Below are 26,262 nucleotides of genomic sequence, written 5' to 3' on the forward strand. Positions count from 1 at the left end.
AGCCAGGATGCCATTGGCCTTCTTGGCCACCTGGGCACCCTGCTGGCTCATATTCAGCCGGCTGTCAACCAGTAATCCTCCCTTCCCTGGGTGCCGCGGCCGGGCGTCTGGGCAGTGGGACCCGGGCCGTGTGCCAGCTCTGGTACCTGACACCTCTTCTCCTCTTCGGATGCCACTAGGGCCCACATGGTCCCAGCCCCCGTGACTTGAGCCTCACGCTCACCCCCGAGAGCAGGGAGGGGGTGCTGAAGCAGGGGGACGGTGCCACCTTCAAATACGCTGAACGCGGGGCTTTCCCCAGCTCTGTCCTCCCCAGGTATGTCCTTGGGGTGGGTCCCTGCCCCTGTTTCTTGGGACACTGGTGTGACCTGGTGGGGGGGCTGGGAGGGGGACCGGGGACTAGGCTGGGCAAGGGGCAGCGTATTGAGGGCTTTGCTGGGGACCTGCTGGGGGCGTTGGGCTTCTCCCGCCTGTTTGGGGGAGAGATCTGTTTGCTCAGGGACAAGCAGTGGCGCCGGCAGGGTTTCTGCGTGCAAGGGGGTGGCAGTCGTGCTTGCAGATCCCCCTGCTAATCCTGGGTCAGGGCTTGGGGTGTCTCCTGCCCCAGCGAGGCGCTGGCAGGCTGCCAGGAGGGGATTTTGGGATGTTCTTCTTGGAAGCCCAGGTAGCTCACAGGGGCAAGGCAGGAGCTGTCGTGCCCTGAAGCCGTCTGCATATGGGAAAGCAGGGGAGCAGCACTGCAGCCAGCTCTGGCGTCGTGGGGTGACGCCTGCCAGGTTGGTGGGGCTCTCCCCCCCCGTGCAGACGTACCCGTCAGCCTGCTCTGGCTTTTTTCAAGCAGCCAAGGGACTTCCCAAATCCCTCTCCACACCCTGCTGGTTATCTTTCGGCCAAGCTGTAGGGCTCCCCAAACCTCCAGGAGCGCAGCAGGGGAGGCGTCGAGCTGTGGCCAAAACCACACGGGTACCTGCGACGTGGAAGGGGAATGGGCTCCGCCGCCTTTAAGGCAGCGCTGGGGCTGGCAGGGACTACAGCTCCCAGCATGCTGCTTCCAGCCTGTCTCCTCCAGCCCCCACCTGGCAGGGCGCAGGCAGGGGTGCTGGCACCGGGCGGCCGGGGCGGTGAATCCTGCTCGGCCCCGGGAATGGTGCTGGAGATGGGAGGGGGGGGGAAGCGGGGAGGGAAGGTCCCTTCTCAGGGGGTCCTGGGGCTGCGTCTTTGGGGTTGTCTTCGGGAAGAGCGATGCCAGGGTGGTGGCAGGGGCCGGGCAGGTGGTGATGGGGGGGAAAAGGAGCGGTGGGCGCTGGGGAGGGGACAGCAGGGCCAGGGGTGCCCTTGGCCTTCTCAGGGTGACCCAGGAAAGGGCTGCGAGAGCCCCAGGGGAGCAGGACTTGGAAATAAGGGGGGGTTGCGCAGTGGGTGCTGGGGAGGGGACAGCAGCGCCAGGGGTGCCCTTGGCCTTCTCAAGGTGACCCAGGAAAGGGTTGTGAGAGCCCCAGGGGAGCAGGAATTGGAAATAAGGGGGGTTTTGCGCGGTTCTGGCCAGGAGAGGCTGCCGAATTAAATGTGTCTTTTGTGCCGCCGTGCCCCGGGCGCGTTGGAGGGAGGTGGGGAGGGCGGACGGGGGGGGGGCGGACACAGCCCCGCTGCGCGTATGCTTCGCTCACAGCCCCAGGATTGGGGGCAGAGAGCTGCAGGCTCACAAATCCCTTAAGAGCCTGCTGCTGAGCAGCTGGGAGGCCGGCGCTGAGCAGCCTGGGCATCTCAGGAAAGCAGTTTCCCTTTCAGAGGGAAGGCTTGGTGTCCCCCGGCTGGCAGAATAAAGCCGTGTGTCACAGCTCCTCGGCTGAAGGACTCTGAGCCGCAGGTTTCCAAAGCTGCTGCGCTGTGCTTTCGCCATTTGCCAGCTCTGTTTGGCTCCCAGTACTGCAGCGCGCTTGCCCGGCGGCACGGCCGGGGGGGGTTAAACCCAGCACTGCCCCTGCCTGGTCTGCGTCCCTTACTTCCCCACGAAACCCTCTGTTTGCTTTCCAGACGGAGAGCAGCCACGAGACTTGCCAGGACCTGTGCTGACTCTTGCCACACAAGATGACAGCAAGAGACGGGCCCCAAGATAGGTAACGCCGGGCTCTGGTGTAGGTGTGGGGGCACATCCAGGACACCAGGAGGTGAGGGAGGACCTGGGGGACCCCCTCTCCTGCACGCTCACTGGGCTACCAAGCTGTCCCTTCCCTGAGATGCTCTCTCCATCAGCTTTTCCATAGCAAATGGGCTGTAAACAGTCCCCGGTGCTGGGACACGCCTGGGGAGCGTGACTGCCTCCCAGCTCTGGAGATGGCTGCTGTGCATCTGGGCGCCACATGCTGAGGAGCCACCAGCTTCCTCCTGCCTTCGTACCCTACCGGGGAGGGTCTCCCACAGCCCCTCTGCAGTGCCACATCTCCGGCAGCCCAGGATACCAGGGGCTGTGGGGCAGGGGCAGAGACAGGGCAATAAATTTCCTCCTCTTTCCTCCTCCTGGTGCCTCCTGCTGTGGGGCTGGGGACAGCCAGAAGCAGTGCCAGTCGCCTGCCCTGCCCAGCATCCCACTCCAAACCACTCTGTCCCCTCCGCAGGTACAAGGCTGTCTGGCTGATCTTCTTCATCCTCGGCCTGGGAACACTGCTGCCATGGAATTTCTTCATGACCGCCAGGAAGGTGAGGGCTTCCCTCCCGCTGCTGCCCATGACACTAATTGTCCCCTGTCACATTTAGGGATGACGGTGTAGGTGTGGCAGCATGGCACAGCGTAGAGCCCCCGCATTTGCATGTAGGAGACAGAGGCGTGGGTGACCCGGGTGCGACGAGTGGCTTTGAGGTGGCAGGAGGGCTGGGCATGGGACTGAAGGGGGTACAAGGGTGGCCTGAGTGTGCTGGGGGGAGACCTCGCAGCACCTTGGCCCCATCAGGCTCCTTCCTTGGCAGTATTTCATCAGCCGCCTTGCAGACTCGAAGCAGAACCAGACCAATGAGGCTACCTTGCCCCACTCCTATCTGCAGTCCATGTTTGACAACTTCATGACTCTCTGCGCCATGGTGCCTCTCCTTGTCTTCACCTGCCTCAACTCCTTCATCCACCAGCGGTGAGCCTTGCCCCCTCCTTGCCCTTGCCAGCCCCCACGGGGACCCCCGGCTCCAGCCCGTTCTTCTGCCCCAGCACTGAGCCAAGCCGCAGCCCGTTCAGTCGAGCCAAAGGCAAAACACCGGTCTCCTGTGCTGGGGTTCGGCTGGGATTCCCATGGGAGAGCTTGGCCCCAGACTCACAGGCTTTCGGGGGGTGGGTTTTCCTCAATAAGACCCTCTCTTGCAGGATTCCCCAGCAGATCCGCATCTTGGGCAGCCTGGTGGCCATTGGGCTGGTCTTTTTAGTCACCGCGGTCATGGTGAAGGTCGCCATGGAGCCTCTTCCCTTCTTCATCTTTACCATGATCAGCATCACCTTAATCAACTGTGAGTGAGGCAGCGGTGGGGAAGGAAAGGGGCAGAGCCCCATGGCTAGGGCTGATCTCTGTGGGAGAAAAGCATGAACCTCACTGCGGGAGAGCCAAGGAGGAAGGGGACCTGCCTTGCCTGGCAGGGCGGGGGCCTTGGCTCCCCGCAGAGGTGCAGTCCATCTTTTCCTTTGGTTTCTCATTTCTGCTCATCTTTCCCCTTCGCAGCCTTCGGCGCCATCCTCCAGAGCAGCCTCTTTGGGCTGGCAGGACTCCTGCCTGCCAGCTACACAGCTCCCATCATGAGCGGGCAGGGCTTGGCAGGCACCTTTGCTGCTTTGGCGATGATCTTCAATATTGCCAGTGAGTAATCCCTGCCCTGCGAGTGACAGGTCCTTCCCAGAGCACTGATGCTGTCAACAGGATCTGCGGGGGTCATGCTCCAGGGTGGGGGGGGGAGATGGCAGCAGTGCCTCCCTGCTCTCAGCCCTCATCATCTTCTTCCTTTTCCCCCCCCAGTCTCCTCCCATCCTGTGCTCTCAGTTGGCAGCCAGCAACCTGAGGGCTTCATCGGTTACTTCGCCACGGCCTGTGGGGCAATCGTGCTGGCAATCATCTCCTACATCCTTCTGCCTCGCATGGTGAGACTTTGTCGTCCTGGTGGGGAAGGGTGTGGGGACACAGGACCTTTGCGCATCAAAGCACAAAGACCATGGCCCACTCGCACCCCAGCCTTGGCTCCTGCCAGCCTCCATCTCCTGGGTCAGGGCGAGCTCTCCCGTATCCCAAGGGAGGTCTCTGGGATACTTCCCACTTCAGATACCCCAGTATCCTTGGGGTACTGTGGAAGTGAGCCCCTGGGTGAGCAGGAAAGCATCGGTATCAGACACAAGTGGAAGGAATGCTTTGCCCATATTGTATTTGCCCATATTGCCCATATCTGCTGTTAGAACACAGCCCCTGGCAACCTTCTTTCCTCATGCATGAATGAGTTTTACGGGGCTGTCTCTGCAGGATTTCTTCCGCTACTACTCCATGAAGGACAAGACAGAGTACCGTGTATACAATGCGGAGCTGGAGACCAAGAGAGACCTGATTAAGAAAGGTGAGGGGCTGAGTGGAAGAAGAGGAAGGAAAAAGAGGAAGAGCTGAGAGGAAGAATGAGACAGAACGACTAAATTAGATCTCAGCTTTCTGGGGTCTGCAATGCCCTACTTGTGTCTCTCCCTGCAGACGAGCCCAATGGGGTGGAGCAGAATAACTCAAAGATCATCCCTATCCACAACCCTGACGAGAAGCCCTCGGTCATTGCTATTTTTAGGAAGGTCTGTGAGTTGCCAGCACCCCCTGCCCCTCTGATCAGGGGATGGGCACAGGTGTAGGAGAGCATGGGGAGAGGAGACCAGCCCTGCACTGGTCTCTTGCCCTGTCTCTGGTACCAGCCTCTTTTCTTTCATCTGCCTAGCTCTGGGTCATGGCTGTGTCTGTCTGCTTCGTCTTCACTGTCACCATCGGCGTCTTTCCTTCCATCACAGCTAAGGTGTCCACTGTCCTTGGAGAGGGATGGGGTAAGTGTGGCCTGGGGTGGGGTGGGGTAGGAGGAAACTGGGAACAAGGTAAATGGGAGAAAAGAAAGTGGGGTTTGAAGTAGTAGGTATCCCTGAGGGGAAGAGGAAACCACTGTGCATGATGGTTTGGATGCAGACACCGGCCTGGCTTGGGCGACCATTCCAGTCCTTCCTGGGAAGCCAGGAGCACCTAGGCATGAAGGACAGTTTCCGTGCAATTGGCAGGATGGCCTGAGCACACCAGTGACCTTCTCCCTCTTCTGCAGGTCAGTACTTCATCCCGGTCTCCTGCTTCCTGCTCTTTAACGTCTTTGACTGGACGGGACGGAGTCTCACTGCCCTCTTCACATGGGTAAGCATGGGGCAGGGAGCGAATGCCCAGGCAGTCTCCATCACCGGGCCCTTGGCCACAGCTCTCACTGGGGCTGCCATCCATGGCTTGGAGCAGGAAGGAGGTGCAGAGCTGACTCCTGCCCTGACTTTAAGTCCCAAGCAGAGATTTATGGGTCAGAGCCGAAAACCACAGTGTTGTCCTGTCCTCCTTCCACCCCTCTTTCAGCCTGGCTTGGATGAAGCTGCCTCCTCTGTTTTAGCCTCTTTGTAAACAAACCTTCACTCCAGCTATGCAAACAGCCAGGCAGGACGGCGGCAGCGAAAGAGGGTGAAAGACAGGGCAGCCCAAAATAAAACCTCTGGCCCCCACACAGGACACAGCTGCTTTAAAGAGCCTTGTCCTGGGAGCAGGGCAGAGCCGTGCCACACGGATCACAGAGCTGTCCCCTGCCATGTCCCCTTGCTCTCATCTCCCCTGCCTGCTCCAGAGCTGCTGGGCCTGAGCGGTGGGAGCTGTGATGGGGGTGGGTGAGGAAGGGGGCCCTCCTGTCTGCCTCTCTTCCTGCCCCTTCACCCCCCCTACCCCCCCAAGCACCATTTCCCCCTGTATTGTTCAGGCTGTTTGTTTAGAGAAGCTCCTCAGCACCATGTGCCGTGGGGGCTGTCCGGTCCTGGAGCTGCTTCTCCCCTGGCCATCACTGCTGGCTGGCCTTGGCCTTGGCCACGAGCCGTGTTGCCTGGTGTCCAGGCCACAGCCTCCGTGGTGGGATGATCCAGCAGGAGACGTTTCCAAAACAAGGCTGTGTGGAAAGTCTGACTGTGTGCGGTTTGGGCCTCATTTCCCTGGTTGGGGCCCCGCTTGCTCCTTTTCTCCTCCTCAAGCAGGAGAAGCTGCTGCTCTTGCCAGTTTGCCCACAGAGACGGCAGCTGCCCCTAACCTCAGCTTCCCCCTGTCCTCATGAGGTGTCCCATGGCTTCGCCAGCCCAGGCAGCTCCCGAGGCAGCTGTGGGCCCCTCCGGACCCCAGACCAGTGAGCCCTGTCATCTGGGCACCCCACTGAGGGGACACCCCAGGTGGAACCAGGCACGTCTTGTACCAGGGGCCACCTTGGTCCCAGCTGCAGGGACAACACAGGGCGATGGTGCCTCCTTCTTTGTCCCAGCCTCACGTGTCCTGGGACTCTGCTAGGATACAAGGAGACCATAACTTGGTCCGGGCCTTTCCCAGCACTGTCCGAAAGAGCCCCAGCGTAATCCCTTTCCCAGATTGCTGGATCTCGCCCCGCTTTGGCTGGGGAATGGCGTAGGAGGCTGAAGAGCTGGTTAAAGCCCAGTTTGCAGGCCCTGAGGTGCCAGAGGGGATTTACCTCAGCCAGCCTTGTCCTGCTCGGTGGTTTGCTGCAGGAGGAGATTGCGTGAGCGTGCACAAGGCTCTCCTGCTTGTTGTTTCCAGTAAGAGCTTAGCGGTCACTGACCAGCCCAGCTCGGTATTTTGGCTCTAGTGCTGCTGCTCTCCCAGCTGGCTGGGATAGGACTTTCAGACCTAGTGGAACCTCCTAACCACAAGAGGTGGTGATGCTGAGATTTGCTGCAGCAGAGAAAGTCTCTCAGCAACCTTGCCATCACTGCGGCTCTTCCACAGCCCCGACGCAGTAGGGACAGCCTCTGTGTAGCCCCTGCCGGAATGCCTTGGGATGGGGAATGTCCGCTTCTCAGCTCCTCAATGACCTGTGTTTTTCTCCCAGCCCGGGAAGGACAGCTGCCTCCTGCCAGTGATGGTGGCCCTCCGTGTCATCTTTATCCCTCTCTTCATGCTGTGCAACGTGCATCCCCGTCAATACCTGCCTGTCTTATTCTCTCATGATGCCTGGTACATCATCTTCATGATCTTCTTCTCCCTCCCCACCGGCTACCTGGCCAGCCTCTGCATGTGCTTCGGGCCCAAGTGAGTAAGAGCTGGGGACAGGGGAAGGGTGGGCTACACCCCCCGATGCCAGCCCCAGCACGACTCCTGGAGTCTGGCTCTTCTCAGCGCTGGCATCTGGAGAAGGGGATGCAGGCACAGAGGGGAATCGCCACACCACCTCAGGGAAGACAACCCCAGCGCCCCATCTCCCATCCTAGAGATGACGAAGCTATTGTTTGGGCTCTCCATTCCCCCCACCGGCCGTGCAGGGGAAGGGGCCGGACGCAGCGGGGTGTCTGGAGGGGAGCAAAGCACCCACAGCAGGGCGAGCAGCCTTGCCCGGCGCGGGAGCGCAGGCGGCACGAGGATCCCAGCTGGGGCTCAGCCAGGCGGGCTGCAGTGCACGGGGGCAGGAGTCGGGGAGGGGTGTCCCTGGCGCCTGGAGCTTCAGGGAGGCTTGCCTGATGCACTTTCTCTCCCTTTATGAGCCTGTACCGTGGAGGCAGGCTCTTGGAGCCAAGGTGGATTTGCTCTTGCTGTTCCTTTGCTGCAGAGGACAGCGGCTTCGGGCTCCTCTGTGGCCTCCTCCCGTCTCTCCGTTCAGCTCACAGCGGGGCACGGGGCGCGCGTCCCCGAGGACGGGTCTGACAACTTGTTTCTCCCCTAGGAAAGTGCTTGCCCACGAAGCAGAGACAGCTGGAGCCATCATGGCCTTTTTCTTGTCGCTGGGCTTGGCCCTAGGAGCTGCCATCTCCTTTCTGTTCCAAATTCTCATCTAGCGGAGGCGCCTGGAGGGTGCAGAGACACCGAGAGACAGCTTTGCATCCTCCTCCGAGGCCCTGGAGACCTCGGTGCCGTGGGGAGATAACACCCCACGCCTTGCCCCTGCCAAATCGCACTGCCACGGCAGACGTTACACCCAGGGATGGTTCCACTCCTGCAGGGTTGGCCTGGCTCCTGCCACGCTCGGCTGCGTGATGCCTTCAGGCCTACGTGCCTTTTCCTTTCCCATGCTGTGCAAGACCCCGGGATCTCGCAGAGGTCCAGCCGCCTCCCACGCTGTGTAATTTCCCCATCTCAAGGCCAAAAGCCATTCTCAGCCTCTTCCTCTCCAATGGAGTTGAAGGCCGTTATCCAGTGTTATTCCCTCTCTTGCCCTTGTCCCCAAGGCACCTAGGGACTTGCTCCCTCTCCTCTTCCTTCCTGGAAACATCCCACACCACTGCTCCTTGCTGGTGAGACTTGCAGACGGGGTGGAGAGCCCCAGCCAGCCTCACCGTCCCCTTCTCTGCTAGGGACTCATTCCCCTGCGCAGCAGCATCCCAGGGACATAGACATCCTTGTCCCACCCACATGAAGAGCCAACACCACGGCTAGGCTGAGGGAGGAGGAGGTCTCCACACCCCATCTTCTCCCCCTCTCCCTGCATTTGTTCCCTATTTTTTTTTTTTTTTTTTTGTGAATCTGCCGCTTCTTATTTTCTGCCTCCTGGTTGTGTGACAGGAGGTCCCACCGTGAGCTGCAAGAGGTGGCAACTCCTTTCCAACCCAGGCTGCTTTCCCTGCCCTCCTGTGCTGTAGGGGGAAGGCCTGACCTCTCCCTTGGCTTTCCCATCCCTTGTCTGTGTAAATGTGTACAGTTGCCGTTTTCTATAAAAAAAGACCAAAATGCTCCTTTGGGTATGCGTGTCTCTCCACCACCAGAGAGGAGAGGGCTGCGGAGGGGCGAGGGTTGAAGGCAGTGGGTACCACCATTCCCTGGGTGTCCCCAGGGTCCCCATCAGGCTACAGGGGACCCCCCAGCGCCTCCCCGCTACAGGGGCTCGGCCAGCGTGGGAAGGGGGTGCTGCCCCCAGGGGACACCCCAAGGGACCACCAGCACCTCTGGTACGGTAAGGAGGTGCATTTTGGGGTGCAGCGACCTGGCGCACACGCCCCCGGGGGGCTTCCCTTGGGCTTGGGAACAGCCGGAGTGCCCCCTCCTGCTCCTGGCGGGGAACTACAGCGCCCTGCCAGCGGGCCTCCGTCCCACACCGTTCCCAGCCATCGCCCCCTCGGCCCCCCCAGGCACCTTGGTTTATTTGACCTGGTTAAATCTTACTGTATAATCTTATTCAGAAAATTCCCTAAGCCTTTGTTTAAGTTTATCTTTATTGATAAAGTCAAGAACTGCTGGGTTTGCCTGCACCAGATATAGACATTTTTGGATGTATACTTATTTATACATCCTTGTAAGGACTGTGGAGTATAGGCAAAGGAACAGTAGTGAGTCAGATATGTCCTGAGTAAAGTAACATATACATGAAGAATGGGAGAAAGGCATACATTACATATATGTAGCTAGATCTATGGGGAAGTACTTTCAATAATTCTCTGTGTCTCCAATAAAGTAAATATGTACAAAGAGGAAAGTTGATTTGCTAAAATTTTACAAGCTAATTATATAGGAAATTATATAAAACAAAAAAAGGGAGAAAGGCTGGCTAATGAATTCTTTGTTCTAAGCAGATGTAAATTATTTAATAAAATATATATGCTCTGATACTCTTGCACTGCTAGCTACAGTGCGTAGCCACAGCTACTTAGTCCACAAACAGTCTTTAGTAATTCAATACACATATGTAAGTCGGACTGTGCTGTTCACCATGGAAAACAATTCTAGCAGTAGTAGGGAAATGGATTAATTGACAATTTTTGTTTTACTCTATTTTGATTCCTTTGCTATAAAATTCTATTTCCTCTATGCTATAAATCATTTCATAGTAGAGACATTCACTTGGAGCATGATAACATACTGTAAGCCAGCAAGAAATTTTCAGATGTGTCGCTTTAATGACTTCCCAAAGACTAGGTGTAGATCTCTATATCTTCATTGAAAGTATCTGAAAAGAGATATTTGACTATCTTTCGTGGTTAAAACTAAGGTATAAAAAAATGGGGGAGGGATTAGAAAGCCCTTTGTCTTAACTTTCTCATATTTGCACCGCATCTTTCCTTAATATATTTTACCTCTGTTTAGCATATTATTCACTATTCATAAGGTTCAGTTTGTTGTTTATGATATTGTTTATCATTAGTTTAGCAAATTTAGTGTTTCAAAGCATCAGTATTTAAAAGTTGTTTAGCAGATCTTATTACCTCTCAGTAATTTAACAGTTATTTGTTTGTTTTTCCATTGCTGCATTTCTGGTAGAAATGGACGTAAGTTCTATAGTTTTTAAGGAATGGAGAGGCTGAGATTTATAGTTTATATGTGGGATATAAAAATTTCTGTGTAAACTTAGAAACTCTACTGAAGTAAAGGCTTCTTTTTCTACAGCACACTTTGCTGTGTTCTGGTGTATACGAGTTGGATAGTTAGTTGGAAGAAAACCTACAATGTGTTCTTCCTTTCCATAATTTCTAGTAACTATATCTAAAACCAAACATGAATGTTATTCTTTGCAAATAACAAGCTAGCGAAGTCCAAACCATTTGATCATAGTAACATCTTTGTATTCTCAGGTAACTCTGATGCAGTATTATTGCTTCCCTTCTGATTGTGTAAAAGTGGACCACTATCCGGCACATGTCCATCACTTTTGTTAAGAATGGTCAGAAGTCTTATTCCCCCTGCTCCCCAATGTTTTATGTCATGAGTGAAAAGATTATATCATGCAAGTTTTCATAGGCTATTTTTATAGTCAGTGAATAAAACCAAAGCATGATCCATCTGACCTGTTTTAGCCATTTATTTAGAGTTAGTTAAATTGTGCCCAGAGGTTACATTTTTCTTTTTTGTAAAGTGAACTTAGGTGACGAGCTTAAATGGATATGTCTGTACAGTTAAAAATTTGAAACTCAGTGAAGTGAAACCTGCTTAGGATTTCTTCATGATGAATGGTATGACGTAAGCAAGAGTTAATGTATGGTTACAGACCAGCACTGTGCACTACAAAATTTCCCTCTTTGCTTGGTTACCCACCTTTTTTTCATATATAAACCAGGGGACAAATTGGAGAAGTAAGGAATGGTATTTCTAGGAAAATGGATTGTTGGCCCCCATATGGATGACTTGAGAGAATTTAGCCCATGTAGATCAAAATCATTTGTTCTTTAGACTTGTCAGTGGAAGAGGTCTTCATTTAGAAATTGTGCAGAATAGCTTTGCAGTTTCCAAAATTCCAGTCCTATAGAGAACTGTTTCCAGTGTGCCTTACAGTATGAATATTTCACATAGGACACCTGCAGTGACTGTGTTGACAAAGATTATCATTGCACTTGCATGTGGCAGATAAAAGTATAAAAGTGTGGTTTGGGGAATAGGGATGAAGGTGAGAATCCATCTGTATAAGCATGTACTCTCCTCTATGCCATCTGTGCTTACCTTCAATTTGGTTATTTAGCCTTTATCCATTAAGGCTGAAGAAGAATTTAAGTTCAGTCCAGCTAAGAGCTTGGACATGCACCAAAATGATCATCCCGGCGCCCCCCTTCCCTTCCCTTCCCGGCGCCCCCCTTCCCTTCCCTTCCCGGCGCCCCCTTCCCTTCCCTTCCCGGTGCCACCGGCTTGCGGTTGCCTTGCAGATGCCTGAGGAGGTGCAGCACGGGGAGGAGGATGCGGAGACGTTCGCCTTCCAGGCGGAGATCGCCCAGCTCATGTCGCTCATCATCAACACCTTCTACTCCAACAAGGAGATCTTCCTGCGGGAGCTCATCTCCAACGCCTCCGACGTGAGCCCGGGCCCTGCTCGCCCCTGCGGGGGCGGCCTTCTTTCCTCTGCCCGGGGGGGCTCGGGGGAGGCTGATGTCCCTGCGGGGTTGCCCAGGGAGAGGCCGGTGCCTGGGCGGCCCGCGAAGCTTTTGCTGGGGGAGGGAGGTGGCTGGTGAGGAGGGAGGCTGTGGGGAGCATCACCCTCTCCCCTAGGCTCTGGATAAGATCCGTTATGAGAGCCTGACAGATCCCTCCAAGCTAGACAGCGGTAAGGACCTCAAGATCGACATAGTCCCCAACCCCCGGGACCGCACGCTCACCCTGGTGGACACTGGCATTGGGATGACAAAAGCAGACCTCATCAACAACTTGGGCACTATTGCCAAATCTGGTACCAAAGCCTTCATGGAAGCCCTGCAGGTGGGTTGCCTTGGGCTGCATGGGTTCCCTAGAGCGTGGGCCACGGGCTTTCACTGGGGTATAACCCCAGCCCTGCTGCCTCTTTTTGTTGTGGGAGCTATTGGCCTACCCAAGTGTGCTTCCTCACCTCCCCAGCAGCAGGGAGGAGCTGAGGGTAGGGCTGGCTGCCTGTTGGTACTTGCCCCTTTTTTTCTGCATGCTGTCCCTGTTCTTTTCTGCTGTGAATCAGATGCAGATATCTCCCCCCTCCTCACTGGTCCAGGCTTTCTCTGCTTTCACAGGCTGGTGCAGACATCTCCATGATCGGGCAGTTCGGCGTGGGTTTCTATTCCGCCTATCTAGTGGCTGAGAAGGTTGTTGTCATTACCAAGCACAATGACGATGAGCAGTATGCTTGGGAGTCATCAGCTGGGGGCTCCTTCACTGTCAAGACTGACCATGGTATGTGTTCAAGTGCATTTCTCTGCTAGAAGCACCCCTTCTCCTGATGCTCCCTAGAGCTGGGCTGTCTTGTCAGTCATGCTTGTTAATGTGAGATGTCAAGTAACAACTAGGCCTGAGCAGCTGTCTTGCTGTCTGCCCTTTAACACTGTGCCTTGAAACACTAATGTTTCTGTCCCTATGCTGTAGGTGAGCCCATTGGACGGGGCACCAAAGTGATCCTGTATTTGAAGGAGGACCAGACAGAGTACTTGGAGGAGCGGCGTGTCAAAGAGGTGGTGAAGAAGCACTCCCAGTTCATTGGCTACCCTATCACACTCTATGTACGTAAGGGAAGGACTGTGGGGACCCACTGGAAAGCTGGAGGCAGGGGTGGGTGGTGTTGGGAGCAGGAGCCCAGAAAAGGGCAGAGGACGGTCTCTTCTGTTCCCTTCCGTAGCTCCTGGCTGCTGGGTATTGAGCAGTGGTGCTCCCAGCTTCTGCGGCCAGAGGTGATTTGAGGCTGGGGACTTACTGGAGGTGGAGGGTATACAGCCATGCTTTTGGCCTTTGATCTGTGCAGCTGGAGGTCAACTAAACCAGCCACGGAGGGAGGAGGGTTTCTGGCCCCTTGTCTCAGTCTTCTCAGACACAGCTTTGGTGGCATGAGCTGTGGAAGGAACTCTGAGGGCTGGTTTCAGGAGAAGCCCTAGTTCCAGGTGTTGCATTGGTGAGCCTTGTGTTATGTCAGGAGGACACCTATTTCTCTCATCTGGAGCAAAAGGATTCCTGGTAATGGTCGCTTGGGGCTAAACCTGAGCTCATGGCCCTGAGTCTTCCTTGTCCTTTTCTCCACAGCTGGAGAAGGAACGTGAGAAAGAGATCAGTGATGATGAGGCAGAGGAGGAGAAAGATGAGAAGGAAGAGGAAGAGCCAGCATCCAAAGATGAGGAGAAACCCAAGATTGAGGATGTGGGCTCAGAGGAGGAGGAGGAGGAAGGAGACAAAGGCAAGAAGAAAAAGACCAAGAAAATAAAGGAGAAATACATTGATCAGGAGGAGCTCAACAAGACCAAACCTATTTGGACCCGCAACCCCGATGACATCACCCAGGAGGAGTATGGAGAGTTCTACAAAAGCCTCACCAATGACTGGGAGGACCACTTGGCTGTCAAGGTGGGTGCAGGGCCACACTGGGAGAGACAAGAGGACCCCTTTCCAGCCCACACCCAGAGCCACCATGTGGTTGTGCCTCAGTACAGGACTGAGGGCTCCCAGGCCACTCGGTGCCTCAGCCTGCGCTGTGACTCCTGTGCAGGTGGTGTGGGGTTGGCAGTGCCAGCTTGGAAGTGTGACAGGAGGGTGTTGGGCCTCAGAAGCGTGACTCCTCAGTTTAGGCCTGCTGGATGCCAGAGAGCCCTGGCATGTGGGGGGCAGCGGGGCTGAGGAGGGGAAAATGCAGGCTGCTTTGATGCTGGAGGCCCTGCCAGCCCCAGTGCTGAGGAACAGCAGTTCAGCCTGCCCGCAGTGGGTCTTGGGGAGAAGGGGCAGCACCACAGCAGCTGTTTTTCCTTCCTGGCTCTGCAGCACTTTTCCGTGGAAGGGCAGCTGGAATTCAGGGCTCTGCTCTTCATCCCACGCCGTGCCCCTTTTGACCTCTTTGAGAACAAGAAGAAGAAGAATAACATTAAGCTGTATGTGAGGCGTGTCTTCATCATGGACAGCTGTGATGAGCTCATCCCTGAGTACCTAAGTAAGAGCCCCTTGCCTCAGTGTCCCAGCGCAGAGCTGGGACCCCCACAGCCTGTGGTACTGCTCCCAGCACAAAGTGGCTGGCTGAGGCACTAGGTGGTGTGGGCGCACAGCAGTCAGTGTCTTAGCACTTCTCCTCCTGTGATGAAGCTCAGAGCTCCTAACCTGACTCCTGTTTTCATTTCCCCTACTCAGACTTCATCCGGGGTGTTGTGGACTCAGAGGACCTGCCTCTGAACATCTCTCGTGAGATGCTCCAGCAGAGCAAGATTCTCAAGGTGATCCGCAAAAACATTGTGAAGAAGTGCTTGGAGCTCTTCTCAGAGCTGGCAGAGGATAAGGAGAACTACAAGAAATTTTATGAGGCCTTTTCCAAGAACTTGAAGGTGAGCTGGGCATCTTGCACCTGCAGGAGGGAGGGGCCCCTGACCTGTCTGCCTGAGGAGCAGGCTTGTCCCTAAGCCATGTCATCTCTGTGTGGGTGTTGGGGTAGAGGGGGTCTTGCAAGGACCCCAGAGAGCCTTTGTGGGCATCTGGCCCCTCTAGTTGCCCTAGGGCCAGGGCTCAAGGGGCTCAGGGGTGGGCAGAGATGGCTGTGCCTTGGGGGTGGCCAAGTGGATGCATGTCCCATCCTGGAGACTTCATGCATCTCTTCTGCCCCCAGCTGGGCATCCATGAGGATTCGACCAACCGAAAGCGCCTCTCTGAACTGCTGCGTTACTACACGTCCCAGTCAGGCGACGAGGTGACCTCGCTTTCAGAGTACGTGTCCCGTATGAAGGAGACCCAGAAGAGTATCTACTACATCACAGGTGAGCCAGAGCTCCTCTGTGCCCTAGTGAAGTGGAGGCAGGCTACCTTAAAGCAAATTTTTCCACGTAGGTCCTGCTGCCTTCAGCAGGCCCTCCCTGCTGAATCATAGCCCATCCCTGGGGGCTGGGGAAAGATCACCAGGCCTAGAGCTCTGTCTGCAGCCATTTTTATGCGAGGGGCTCTGAGCAACTGGTGCTGTTTGTTCTGCTGTAACCAGCTCTTACATCTTGGTGACATCATTTCTACACCCAGGGGAGAGTAAGGAGCAGGTTGCCAACTCAGCCTTTGTGGAGCGTGTGCGGAAGCGTGGCTTTGAGGTGGTGTACATGACGGAGCCCATTGACGAGTACTGTGTGCAGCAACTCAAGGAGTTTGATGGCAAGACCCTGGTATCAGTCACCAAGGAAGGGCTGGAGCTGCCTGAGGATGAGGAAGAGAAAAAGAAGATGGAGGAGAGCAAGGCCAAGTTTGAGACCCTCTGCAAACTCATGAAGGAGATCCTGGACAAGAAGGTGGAGAAGGTGAGATGGGCAGGGAGCTCAGCCTAGGGCTGTGTCCTGGGCTGGAGGGAGGAGGGCTGGGCCCTCTGTGGTGCAGGCAAGGGCCCCAGCTCAATGCATGCCTCTCATCTCCTGCAGAGGAGCCGCTAAAGGAGACTGAAGGTCACAGCATGCACTGCACCATCTTGCTCTAAGCAGCCAGGCTGCAGGTGGCGGGCACTGACCCAAATACGTGCATTGATGGGAGAGGGTAAGTGCGGGAAACATGCAGTGGGTGCTGAAGGTGCTGGCTGAGCTGTCCAAACTGTTCTGTGCAGCAGTCCCGGAGCTGCTTGGAGAGAATCTCTGCTTGCTTTGGGTTGTCCCCAGGTGAACCCGGGGCAAAGACCTGGGCTATCGTGTGCTGTGGCTGGACCCAGTCCAGGGCACGTGGGGACCTTGCTCAGCTAACCCTTGGCTACATTGGCAGGTAACTGTCTCAAACCGGTTGGTCTCATCTCCCTGCTGCATCGTCACCAGCACCTACGGTTGGACAGCCAACATGGAGCGCATCATGAAGGCTCAGGCTCTGCGGGACAACTCTACCATGGGCTATATGATGGCCAAGAAGCACCTGGAGATCAACCCTGACCACCCAATTGTGGAAACCCTCCGCCAGAAGGCTGATGCTGACAAGAATGACAAAGCTGTCAAAGACCTGGTGGTGCTACTCTTTGAAACTGCTCTGCTGTCCTCTGGTTTCTCCCTGGAAGATCCCCAGACCCACTCCAACCGCATCTACAGGATGATCAAACTGGGGCTTGGTAGGTGTCCATGCAGCTTCTCTGGCCTTGAGCCAGTCCCTGAAGCAGGTTAGCTGCGCAGGCTAGTGTTAACTGTATTGGGGCAGGGGGGAGGCCAGTAAGGGAGCCATGCTGGTGTGATATGCAGAACTGGCTGTGTAAGGTGGCTAGGGGCAAGTGGAAACATGGGACAAGGTGGTACTTAAGAGGGCTCAAGGCTTTCATTTCTTCACAGCAAATGTCAAAAATCTGCTGTGGGAGGTGTGACCTATCTGTTGAAACAGCTTGTGCTTGCACCCAACTTCTCCAAACTGGCTTTTTTTTAGGCAAAAATGTAAATGAAGAGGTGCTGTGGCTTGGCATAACTACTGGATGCTGATAGCTCTGTCCCTCAGGCTGCAGGCAGGAGTCACCCTGTGCTCTGGAAGAGACCATTCCTCTGGGATCGCTTGGTGTGTCACTTGGAGGCCTCACCTCTTCCTTTCCTCCCCTCTCCCAGGCATTGATGAAGATGAGGTGACTGCAGAGGAGCCCAGTACTGCTGTCCCCGATGAAATTCCCCCTCTGGAGGGAGATGAAGATGCATCCCGCATGGAAGAGGTAGACTAAAGTGGGAGAAAGCCTCTTCCCTCACCTGCTAGGCTGCTGCCCTGCCTCATGTCTGCTTTGGAGGGGGTCTGCTCCCACCAGCTGCTACTGACTCCTTGGTGATGTGTCTTTTTTTGGATGTGATTGGTTAGTTGGGTTTTTTTTTTTTTGGCAGGGGGCAGGAGGGCATGATTCCCTGTTTGTCAGTGTAGTGAGTGATTCAGGCAGCCTGAGGCCTCTCTGTTCTGTGTCTTTCTGCTTGTGTAGGAACAGCTGATGGGAGGGAATGGAGGTGAGGAGGCATTAGGGTTCCCCTCTCCCTGCCATGGGGTCTCCCATGTTCCCAGTAGGCGTCAAACACTGCCCTTCTTCCATTGGGGTGGGAGAACCCTTCCTCTGAGCTGCTGCCTCCCCGAACCTCCAGGGCGTAGGATATTGTATTTTGGTTGGCTTGGTTATTTTTTTTTTGTTGGACTATTTTTCTGTTTTGTTCTACTGGAATTAAAGTATCAAAAGAATGTGGTTTACACAGCAGCCTTGTGTTTCATGCTTACCATACAGAGGAAGGGGTCTCAGCCTGTGCCTGAGGGTATCGAGCTACTGGTCCCTCACCTACCATACAGAGGAAAGGGTCTCTCAGCCTGTGCCTGAGGGTATCGAGCTACTGGTCCCTCCCCTGCCCTGACTTGTTTCCAGAGCCCTGCTTTAGCTGATTGCTACCCCTTCCCTGCCCAGCCACCATGAAGTGTGCTGGAGAAACACATGACCTGCTGTGCTGGTGGGCTCATCCGCCCAGCAGGGCAGTAGGTGTCCACCTAGAGCACTGCATGCCCTGCAGCCTGGGAACAAACCTTTCTGATCTGCAGATGTCAGCTGGGCAAGCTGTGCTGCTGGCTGCTCTGGTCGGAGGGTCCCTGGGGGCAGGAGCTGTGGTAGGAGCCATCTGCCTGTTCCCTTGCAATACAGAGCCAGGGTGGAGGGACAGCTCAGGACTGTGCCCAAGCTGTCTCTCTTCAGCTCTTAGGCCAAACTGCTCTTGCTCTGTGCTCTAGACTCCACCTTTCCCTCCCACCCGCAGCCTGTCCTTTCTGGGCTTGGGTAGCCCTTGGGGGGGGGGGGTGGGGGGTGGCAGTATCTGGCCACCCCTTGGCTTTTGCCTGTGTCCCAGATGACAGAGAAGCCTGGGGCATCACCTCCTGTTCATCTGCCCCTTACAGGGTGTGAGCTGAGTGCGAGTGGGCTTTGTCACTCTTGGCCACAATGGTCCCTGGGGTTTGGCAGGGGAAAGTGACACCACCATCAGCTTCTCTTCCTGGCTCCTTGCCAGCAACCACAAGCACAAAATGGAGTGGGCTTTAGCCAGCATCCATCTCCCAACAGGGAGGGAGGCGGCAGAGCCTGCTGGAGCACTTGCAAGTGTGGCAGCTGTTTGGGTGCAGGCTGGAGCTGAGCTAGCAAATGCCTTCAGGGTGGTTTGCTTTCCCTGAGACAGGAGAAAAAAAAATTGTTTAAAAGTCAGATTTCTCTCTGGATAGGAAGGTTTTACTAAATAACAAATCAGTAAAGTCAATTCTTCTTTTTTCCTTAGAATGGTTGCGGTGTTTGTTCACTAATTTTTTCTTTAAATCTACATTTAAATTAGAGACGTTCCCTTCCAAACCTGGCACAACAACCTGTTTTTTTTGACCAAAGAAATCCTTTTTCAGTCTCCTGGAGGGGCAGACATTTGGGGAACACTTTCAAGTGCTCAGAGCTAGGAAAGCAGTGCAGGTAGAACTCTGCTGGAGAGCTGGGTGCTCTGAAGCCTGGGAAGTGTGCAGTACCAGCTCTGTTATCCCTGCAGGCTCAGCTACCTCAGCACTCTGAAAAGCAGCTCCTGTCCCTAGTCCCCTCCTCTGTCTCTCCCAAGTCTTCCCTTTCTCTGGCTCTGTTAGTCCAAGGTCCTGTTTCTGACCCCAGACCAAGCTGCACCATACAGGGAGCCCAGGAGCTAAACCAGCCTCAGGCTAACAGCTCCTCCACCAGCCAAACCCTGCTGTGTTCCCTTGCTATGGGTGCAAGGATCTTGTTCTCAGCTGCTGTGAGGGTCCAACCCTGGCTGCTACCTGCCTGGCTGAAGGCAGAGGCATCTGTGTTTGGAAAGGAAAGACAGACAGCTTTGCTGTCCCAAAGGGACTAGGGATGCAGGAAAGGTTGGGAATTCTCTCCCCTCCTTCCAGGTACATGGGAGAAAAACAACCAACATAAAAATGAACAGGGTACTATATGCAGCATATTTTTAATTTAATAAAATAAAAAGAGGGAAAAAAAAAAAAAAGCCTTTCAAAAGTACCAAAACCTCCTGGCTTGACAGTGAGGTTGTGTTGAGGAGAAAAGGGTTAACCAGTAAAACCCAGGCTCCTGAGGAAGAGCAACTTGCACTGCTCCTTCCTCTGCTGCCTGGGGAGCAGGTGCCCACTCGCTCCATCCCCTGCTGCCTGTGGAGCAGGAACAAGGCACCGCAAGCAGACTCTGCCCCATCTCAGCCCTTCAGGCACACTGGGGCTCTGGCCAGGCCCCAGGACAGCCAGGGCTGATGCCTCCAGTTGGCAGGAAGAAGAGGGGCTATTTGTGCTTCTCTGAATGGCAACTACAAAGCCCAGGAACTGTGGCCCTGAGACGCCCCGAGGCAATGCTGGGGCTTCTGGGCAGCGCAGCCTTTGGCCCGCGACAGCAGCGGATGTAACCAAAAAGCAACCTAGAACAACTCAGCAAGCCTTGGGAACCGTACCGGCCAGCCTCAGTCTCTGCATAAAAATCAGCCTGGGCCAAGGGGAGCAAAGAAAAGTGTCTCGGAGCAGGGGCAAGGGACTGATAAAACCAAATGGGGAGGTATGCTGCAGTGTGCTCTCCCAGAGCAAATCCCATGCCTGGGATAGGACAGGTTGGGAGTCCTTCCCTTAGCCTTGCCTGTCCTACCTAGAGCACCTCCTGGGAGGGGGGCCGAGAGCTTCCCCCACCTTAGGCCAGGCTCAGGTTGGGACTTGCCTCACATGGAAGTGTTTCAAAAAGAAAGCTAGTGTTTTGCTTGCCATTTCCTCCTGCTGAGCTCTGTAGTAGTGACAGAAATGGAGGACCCAGAGGCAAGACAGCGCCGGGGAAATGAGCGCCCTTGTTCATCAGTGATTTTGGAGAGGAACCACAAGCCAGAGGTGGGGCAAGAGTACCAGAAGCCCCACGCTGGTTCCCCCCCAGGATGCAAGCCCCCAGGCCCGTGCCTTGGCTGGAAGTCTTTGAACCATTAAGGCAAATGGAAAGGTTTGGAGCTGTGGCAGCCCAGAGCATTCCCTGGGCTTGTTCCAGCCCCTTCCCCAGGAAAAGCAGGTGGAAAAGTGAGTCACTGGTCCAGCCTATCCATACCCCACCCTACTCCTCAGCCGGTTCTGAGAAATCAAGCAAGTGCCCCCAAGCGGAGGCGGGACAACAGGCATGGCTTAAAATGCCATGGCCCCAGCTCCTTAGACCTTTTGTACAGGGGTCTCGCCTGGCGGGAGCTTCTTACTGCGCTTCTTCATGCGGCTGCGGGCGTAGACGCGGAGGAAGAGGGCCATGAAGACAACGGCTACACCCAGCCCGCCCACAACAGTGACAGCGTGCCCGTAGATGAGGCAGGAGAGGAGGATGGCAAAGGCCTGGCGGAGCGTCATGATGATGGTGAAGACGGCCGCCCCAAACTGGTTGATGGTGTAGAAGATGAAGAGCTGGCCACAGGCGGAGCACACTGAGAGCAGCACGGCGTGGGCCGTGAACTCCGAGTGGCGGGCCATGAAGCGTAAAGATTCCAGCAAGGCACCCTGCTCCAAGAGCGAGCCCACCGTGAAAAGGCAGGAGAAGACGTTAACGCCAAACATCATCTGCACGGGAGACATCTTGTAGGTGAAGAGGGCGTCCTGCCAGTTGGAGGTGAAGCTGTCGAAGATTATGTAGCCGGCCAGGAGGACTATGCCTGAGAAGGTGGTGACAGTGGACACGTGCCTGTTGGGAGCACTGGAGAGGAGGAACATGCTGACCCCCACGGAGATGAGGGCAGCAGTCAAGTACTCCCAGTACTCATAACTCTTGCGTGACACCAGTTTGCCCATCATCATCACTGGGATCACTTTGGAGGCCTTGGCCAGCACTTGGGTGGGGAAGCTGATGTATTTGAGTGCCTCATACTGGCACCAGCTGCTGAGGATGTTGGAGAGGGAGGCAAAGGAATATTTGTACATAGGAGCCCCGTGGCGCGGCTGCTTGGTCAGGGCGCAGTACAGACCAGCCACTGTGAAGGCCAAGATGCGGTTCATGAACACTAGGAACTGAGAGTCCTTGAACTTCTCACCAGGGTCCGTTTCGGTGGCACCATACGTTCTCGTCATCACACGCTCCTGAAGGACGCCCCATGTGAGGTAGGAGGCCTGCGAAGCAGGAGGAGCACAGGGAGAGAGTCAGGACCCGCAATGGCATGCGAGCAACCACGGGAAGAACAGACCCCGGGAGATCCATGCTTACCCCGGCCCTTGCCTCATCCTCTGCACTGCAATGCTTCCCTAAGGCACTGGGAGACGTGACTGCACCCGTCTGAGGGAACCCACTGTCCCGTGTGGTTGCAACCAGGAACATCCCATCCCAAACAAAACCTGCTCAATTTGCAGCCTCTTCAAGGGGAGAGAAGCCCGCAAAGCAAAAATCCCGGTGTACAGCAAGCGGTTATGGTTTAAGCTGCCTGTTGAACCAGCCAGACAGGATCAGGGAACGTTACAGACGCACAGCTGCGGTTTTGGTGCCAGCTCCCAGCAGCAGGTCCTGGCAGTTCTCCCAGCGGCCTCTGTATTGGTTTTCACTTCCAACTCCCTAGGCCCGGTTCTTCCATCCAAATCAATTCTAGTTTCAAACCCTGTAGATGAAATTGTCCTCCAGGGACGATCACTATTCTGGCTGTCGCCTCCACTACTTCTGCAGCCCTGCTGCCACAGTACCAAGCCCCTCACAGAATTAACACGGACTTCCTCTCACCACGCACCCTCCTGAGAAACCGAGGCACTGGGAGATGGAAGGACTTGGTGGTGGCCCGCAGCAAGTCTGAATGGGCTGGGACAATAGGCCAGAGAATGGGTGTCTTCTGCTGGCTGTGGGATGCGCGACTTTTTCTATCACAATGCCCACATTTCTATTTTTAATCCTCATGGCCTCAAAAGCTGCCCTTCCTAATGACACTCAGGCTGTAGCTAAAGACTTAGGGAAACTAAGATTAAAAAGTCCTCTTTATCTCTAGCTGAATTCAGTATTTCTCTCCAGTATTTGAATCCAATCCATCATGGTAGGACACATCACCCTCAGAAGGTGGAAAGCCTGCGAGGTAAGAAGGCTCAAACTACCTGCTGCTCCGATGTGAGGGCCAGAACAAGAGCAGCCTGAACAAGCTGCTGGATCACAGAATTTTCCCTATCTGTGATTGCAGAGGGCTGCAGTCGGACAGACAAGAGGTCCCAACCCTGATGACACCAGCTAAAGGGACCTCCACAGCCCTTAGAATTGACACAGCAGCCCTGGTTGCGGGGTGTCCCACAGAGGGGGACACAGAGGCCGTGTCCCAGCCTCCAGCCCTGCCGCGATGAAGGAGAGCACTGCGCCCTTAGTCTTCAAGGAGCTGATGGCCACAAACCTGCTGCCCACCTCCTGCCCCCAAGGGTGGGATGGCCACGCACAGGGCCCCTACCTGTAGGCCAGCAGTGCAGAAGAGCAGCTTGAAGACCTGTCGGGCTGTAGAGGACTCTGTGGGCTCCGCTCGGGGTGGCAGGGAGCCATCCTCCTGGTGTACAGACTTCACCTCAGAGCCGAATACGCACGACTTGATGACAGGGAAGCAAATGCCTCGGCCTGAAGGGGGTAAGGGAACATACGGAGACAGAATTAACCACAGCCAGGGCACCACAAGCTCGAGAGGTGAAGCCCCTCTCCTTGTTAGCCTCCGCATCTCCTGGTGCAGGGGCCTCAGAGAAATTCGTTTCTGGGTAGCACCTAGACAGCTTGGGGATGCAGCTCTGCGAGCAGCTCACTCCTGCTCGGGCGAAGCAGGTCAGGGAAACGACCTGTTGATGCTGAATGGGGTGTGGAGACCTCAGAGGGAGCCAGGATGTGGAAGGGAAGCTCCAGCCCTTACCTGTCTCCAGGTAATTCCTTTTCTTGAAGTAGCGGATGAGGAGGAATCCTGGCACCACAATACTCGCGTAGCCAGCAGCATTAACAAAGAAACGGAAGAGCCAGAAGTCCCCCCACGAATCCTGCAGGGCAGGGGCGATCTCTTCAGCGGTAGCCATGGTAGGGAGGGAAGCCAGCACGAGGGGAAGACAAAATCTGCAGAGAGACAAAGAGGCAGGCGGTGGACAACTGGCACGTGGCCAGCTCTGCTCCGCACGCCTGGGCCACCCGGCCTGCTCCCCACCGACAGGCAGCACCCAGATCCCACGACAGCGATGATGGCAGCGTGTGGAGTAGGAAAAACCCTCTGGAGTTCAAGAGCACGTGCCAGACATTTATGTTTGCTTCTGTTAGGGGTGTTTGCTCTGGCATGTGGACTTAGAAACTTGAATTTACAGGATCAGAGAGGATGTTTGAACACTGTTGTAACCATCTGGTTTTGACAACGCCCTTACTCCAAATGCAAGGAACACCTTGCACCTCACCTTTTAAGGTTAAACTTTAGCGTGGCTCCTGGGTGGAAAAAGAAAAGGTCATTGAATGGAAAAAGCGACTCCTACCTAGCAGCTCATGTTTCAAGGCTGTGGCCAGAGGGACCTTCCTCTGAGAGCAAAGGGTTCCCCCTCCAGCTGCACCAGCGAGGGGAGGAGAGCCGGGGAGGGCTCAGGCTGCCAGCCTCCCCCACCTCCCCAGGCAGCCCTGGAAGGGAGCGTGCCAAGGCATTCCCCACCACTCAGAGGAAACTACCAGGGCTCACCCGCTTGGCAAGACACAGCCAGAGAGTGAGGCTGGGAAGGAAGTTTCCTACCAGCTGTCTGGTTGGGATTTTACCAGGACTATCCCGATAAGGTATAGCTGATATTCCTCAGCTGTAACCCTAAGGTGGTGACCTAGCCAGCTTTAAAATAGCTTTGATACTCCCTGAAGGAGTTCTTCCCTCCACTGTCCCTCACAGAGGCAAACCTGCACTATTCAGGGGCCGTACAAAGAAGAGCACCAGATACACAACAGAAAGAGCAAGCTGGCGAGGACTTCCTACGCCCAAGGCCACCCGTGTCCTCCCCTTGCACAGCAAGCTGTGGATTCCTGCATCGGGGTGGGCGGTTTCCTTGACCCATGCTCCATCCCTGCTTCAGTCTCTCTGGTAGAAAAAGCCTCCCGATTGCCTTGGGGGCCAGGCGATGGTGCTGTGGGCCTGGCTACATAAATAAGTACCAGGAGAAGCTCTGGCCTCCTGTGATGGAAAAGGCCAGAGATGTTAATCCCCCCTTCCCCCAAAACCAATTGAGCCGTAGGAATTCAGGCCCTGTGAGGTGTACCTGGCCCCAACATAATGTAGCTGTGACCTCCAGTAGCCCTCACATGAAACTTGGAGACCTAGAAACTTAGAGCTTTAAAGGTAAGAAAGTCCCTTGCCAGCTGGTGAAAAACAAGCCCTCCCCACCAACCTCTTGTCCTCTTGGGAAAGGCCTCGGGGGCTTTTCCTATCCTCAGTTGCTGTGGCCAGGACCCTGGAGTTCCAACAACCTAACCTAAACCAAGACTGTGTTTCACCCTGAAATCTCCCTCCTGTGACTTAAAGGACCCAGAAATTCCCAGCCCAGGGAGAAGCGCAAACAGCTGGGGGTGGGTTTTTGTGCCTGCTTCCTATTCCTGTGCCCACCCCCCCCTCCTCCTCTGTACAAAGATAGAAAGGCACCTCCACTCCTGTCCTCCCTCCTGCTGCCCGGGCATTATTGCAGGATGTAGGGATGCTGCAGGGGCATCACTGCAGGACGTAGGGATGCTGCAGGATCACAGAATCATAGAATGTTTTGGGTTGGAAGGGACCCCTAGAGCCCATCCAGCCCAGCCCCCCTGCAGGAGCAGGGACACCGCTAACCACATCAGGGTGCTCACAGCCCCGTCCAACCTGGCCTGGAATGCTTCCAGGGATGGGGCCTCCACCCCCTCTCTGGGCAACCTGTTCCAGTGTTTCACCACCCCCGTTGTAAAGAATTTCTTCCTTATATCTAGTCTAAACCTACCCTGGTTTAGTTTAAAACCATTACCCCTTGTCCTGCCAAGCACCCGGGGCTGAAGTTGCCCCGTATTAAGTAACCCTGGTTGATCGCAGCAGCCCTCTTGCCAGGGAGAGGGCGCAGAAACGCCATCCAGTTTTTTTGAAGACGTCAGATCTAACTGGCAGGGTCGGTTGCTACACTCACAAGGCCACGTCTCCCTTTGACGTGACAAGAGACCGAAAGCCAGCCGGCTCTGTTCAGCCCGGCGTTACCCCCGCTGGCCCCCTCGGCACCGCCACGGAGGGAAAACCAGCTCGGCTCTCCCACAGCGTGCAGAGGAGGCTCGGGAGGGACAATGGCTCTCTCTATGCCTGCGCTAGCAATTCCCAGGCGCCGAGAGCTGACTCAGGGCAGCAGGCCCTGCCCTCCCCGCCGAGGCTCAGAAGGAACAGGGATGCCAGTGTTACAGGTAGAAAGGGGGGGGCTGCTCAGGGCAAGCAGGTGGCACGCTGAGGCATGAAAGGAGCCTTAGTTTGGGGCCCTGCAGGGCAGCCAGGGAGCTGAGACGGATAGATTTGCCTACTGTTCCCCTGGGCGCAGGAGGGGCAGCTCCCAAATTCACCGCTCCAGAGCCGGGCTGGGCCACAGCCCCTCTGCCTGCGATGCAAAATTTAGGTCCCGGGCCAGACGTCTGAAGGAGAAAAAAAAAATAATTCCTGCCTGCAGCCCTGCTACTCCCCAGCGCATCCCTAGCACCTCCAAGGGCTGGGGTCAAGCGCAAGCCTCGAACTCCACT

At 55.5% G+C, this 26,262-nt stretch overlaps 3 protein-coding genes across 10 annotated transcripts in view; 2 read left to right on the top strand and 1 right to left on the bottom strand.

The window, feature by feature from the left end:
- Window positions 1-8,948, top strand: part of SLC29A1 (solute carrier family 29 member 1 (Augustine blood group)) — a 16,216-nt gene extending 7,268 nt beyond the window's left edge. For 2 of the 4 annotated variants that reach the window (XM_035901460.1, XM_035901459.1), the window contains exons 2-13: window positions 2,035-2,117; window positions 2,616-2,697; window positions 2,965-3,122; window positions 3,350-3,489; window positions 3,699-3,833; window positions 3,990-4,111; window positions 4,485-4,575; window positions 4,704-4,795; window positions 4,936-5,038; window positions 5,305-5,390; window positions 7,117-7,316; window positions 7,945-8,948. In XM_035901460.1, the coding sequence (XP_035757353.1) occupies window positions 2,089-2,117; window positions 2,616-2,697; window positions 2,965-3,122; window positions 3,350-3,489; window positions 3,699-3,833; window positions 3,990-4,111; window positions 4,485-4,575; window positions 4,704-4,795; window positions 4,936-5,038; window positions 5,305-5,390; window positions 7,117-7,316; window positions 7,945-8,056 (1,350 nt within the window). In that variant the 5' untranslated portion in view covers window positions 2,035-2,088 and the 3' untranslated portion in view covers window positions 8,057-8,948. Of the gene's footprint in view, window positions 1-291; window positions 317-2,034; window positions 2,118-2,615; window positions 2,698-2,964; window positions 3,123-3,349; window positions 3,490-3,698; window positions 3,834-3,989; window positions 4,112-4,484; window positions 4,576-4,703; window positions 4,796-4,935; window positions 5,039-5,304; window positions 5,391-7,116; window positions 7,317-7,944 lie in introns of those variants that run through there. The other 2 variants (XM_035901461.1, XM_009646049.2) reach the window with 2 other exon arrangements.
- Window positions 1-17,796, top strand: part of HSP90AB1 (heat shock protein 90 alpha family class B member 1) — a 26,329-nt gene extending 8,533 nt beyond the window's left edge. Inside the window, exons 3-13 of one of the 3 annotated variants that reach the window (XM_009646050.2) lie at window positions 11,843-11,989; window positions 12,183-12,389; window positions 12,671-12,830; window positions 13,020-13,153; window positions 13,668-13,985; window positions 14,397-14,562; window positions 14,757-14,947; window positions 15,226-15,373; window positions 15,627-15,895; window positions 16,344-16,677; window positions 17,156-17,796. In XM_009646050.2, the coding sequence (XP_009644345.1) occupies window positions 11,843-11,989; window positions 12,183-12,389; window positions 12,671-12,830; window positions 13,020-13,153; window positions 13,668-13,985; window positions 14,397-14,562; window positions 14,757-14,947; window positions 15,226-15,373; window positions 15,627-15,895; window positions 16,344-16,677; window positions 17,156-17,265 (2,184 nt within the window). In that variant the 3' untranslated portion in view covers window positions 17,266-17,796. Of the gene's footprint in view, window positions 1-11,787; window positions 11,990-12,182; window positions 12,390-12,670; window positions 12,831-13,019; window positions 13,154-13,667; window positions 13,986-14,396; window positions 14,563-14,756; window positions 14,948-15,225; window positions 15,374-15,626; window positions 15,896-16,012; window positions 16,678-17,155 lie in introns of those variants that run through there. The other 2 variants (XR_004842916.1, XM_035901458.1) reach the window with 2 other exon arrangements.
- Window positions 17,797-19,567: 1,771 nt separating this feature from the next.
- SLC35B2 (solute carrier family 35 member B2) lies at window positions 19,568-26,155 on the bottom strand. 3 transcript variants are annotated; one of them, XM_035901455.1, is made up of 5 exons: window positions 26,050-26,155; window positions 25,163-25,249; window positions 23,426-23,619; window positions 22,982-23,142; window positions 19,568-21,680 (listed from the first exon to the last, which is right to left on the bottom strand). In XM_035901455.1, exons 2-5 carry the CDS (start codon window positions 25,195-25,197, stop codon window positions 20,742-20,744), a joined length of 1,329 nt encoding a protein of 442 aa, XP_035757348.1. In that variant the 5' UTR covers window positions 25,198-25,249; window positions 26,050-26,155; the 3' UTR covers window positions 19,568-20,741. The 3 variants fall into 3 exon arrangements, with proteins under 3 accessions (XP_035757348.1, XP_035757350.1, XP_035757347.1); XM_035901457.1 differs by lacking the exon at window positions 25,163-25,249; XM_035901454.1 differs by lacking the exon at window positions 26,050-26,155 and having other exon boundaries at window positions 25,163-25,323.
- Window positions 26,156-26,262: the final 107 nt, after the last annotated feature.

This window comes from Egretta garzetta, unplaced genomic scaffold, assembly GCF_000687185.1.
Source record: "Egretta garzetta isolate BGI_Z169 unplaced genomic scaffold, ASM68718v1 scaffold729, whole genome shotgun sequence".
Taxonomy (NCBI): Eukaryota; Metazoa; Chordata; class Aves; order Pelecaniformes; family Ardeidae; genus Egretta; species Egretta garzetta.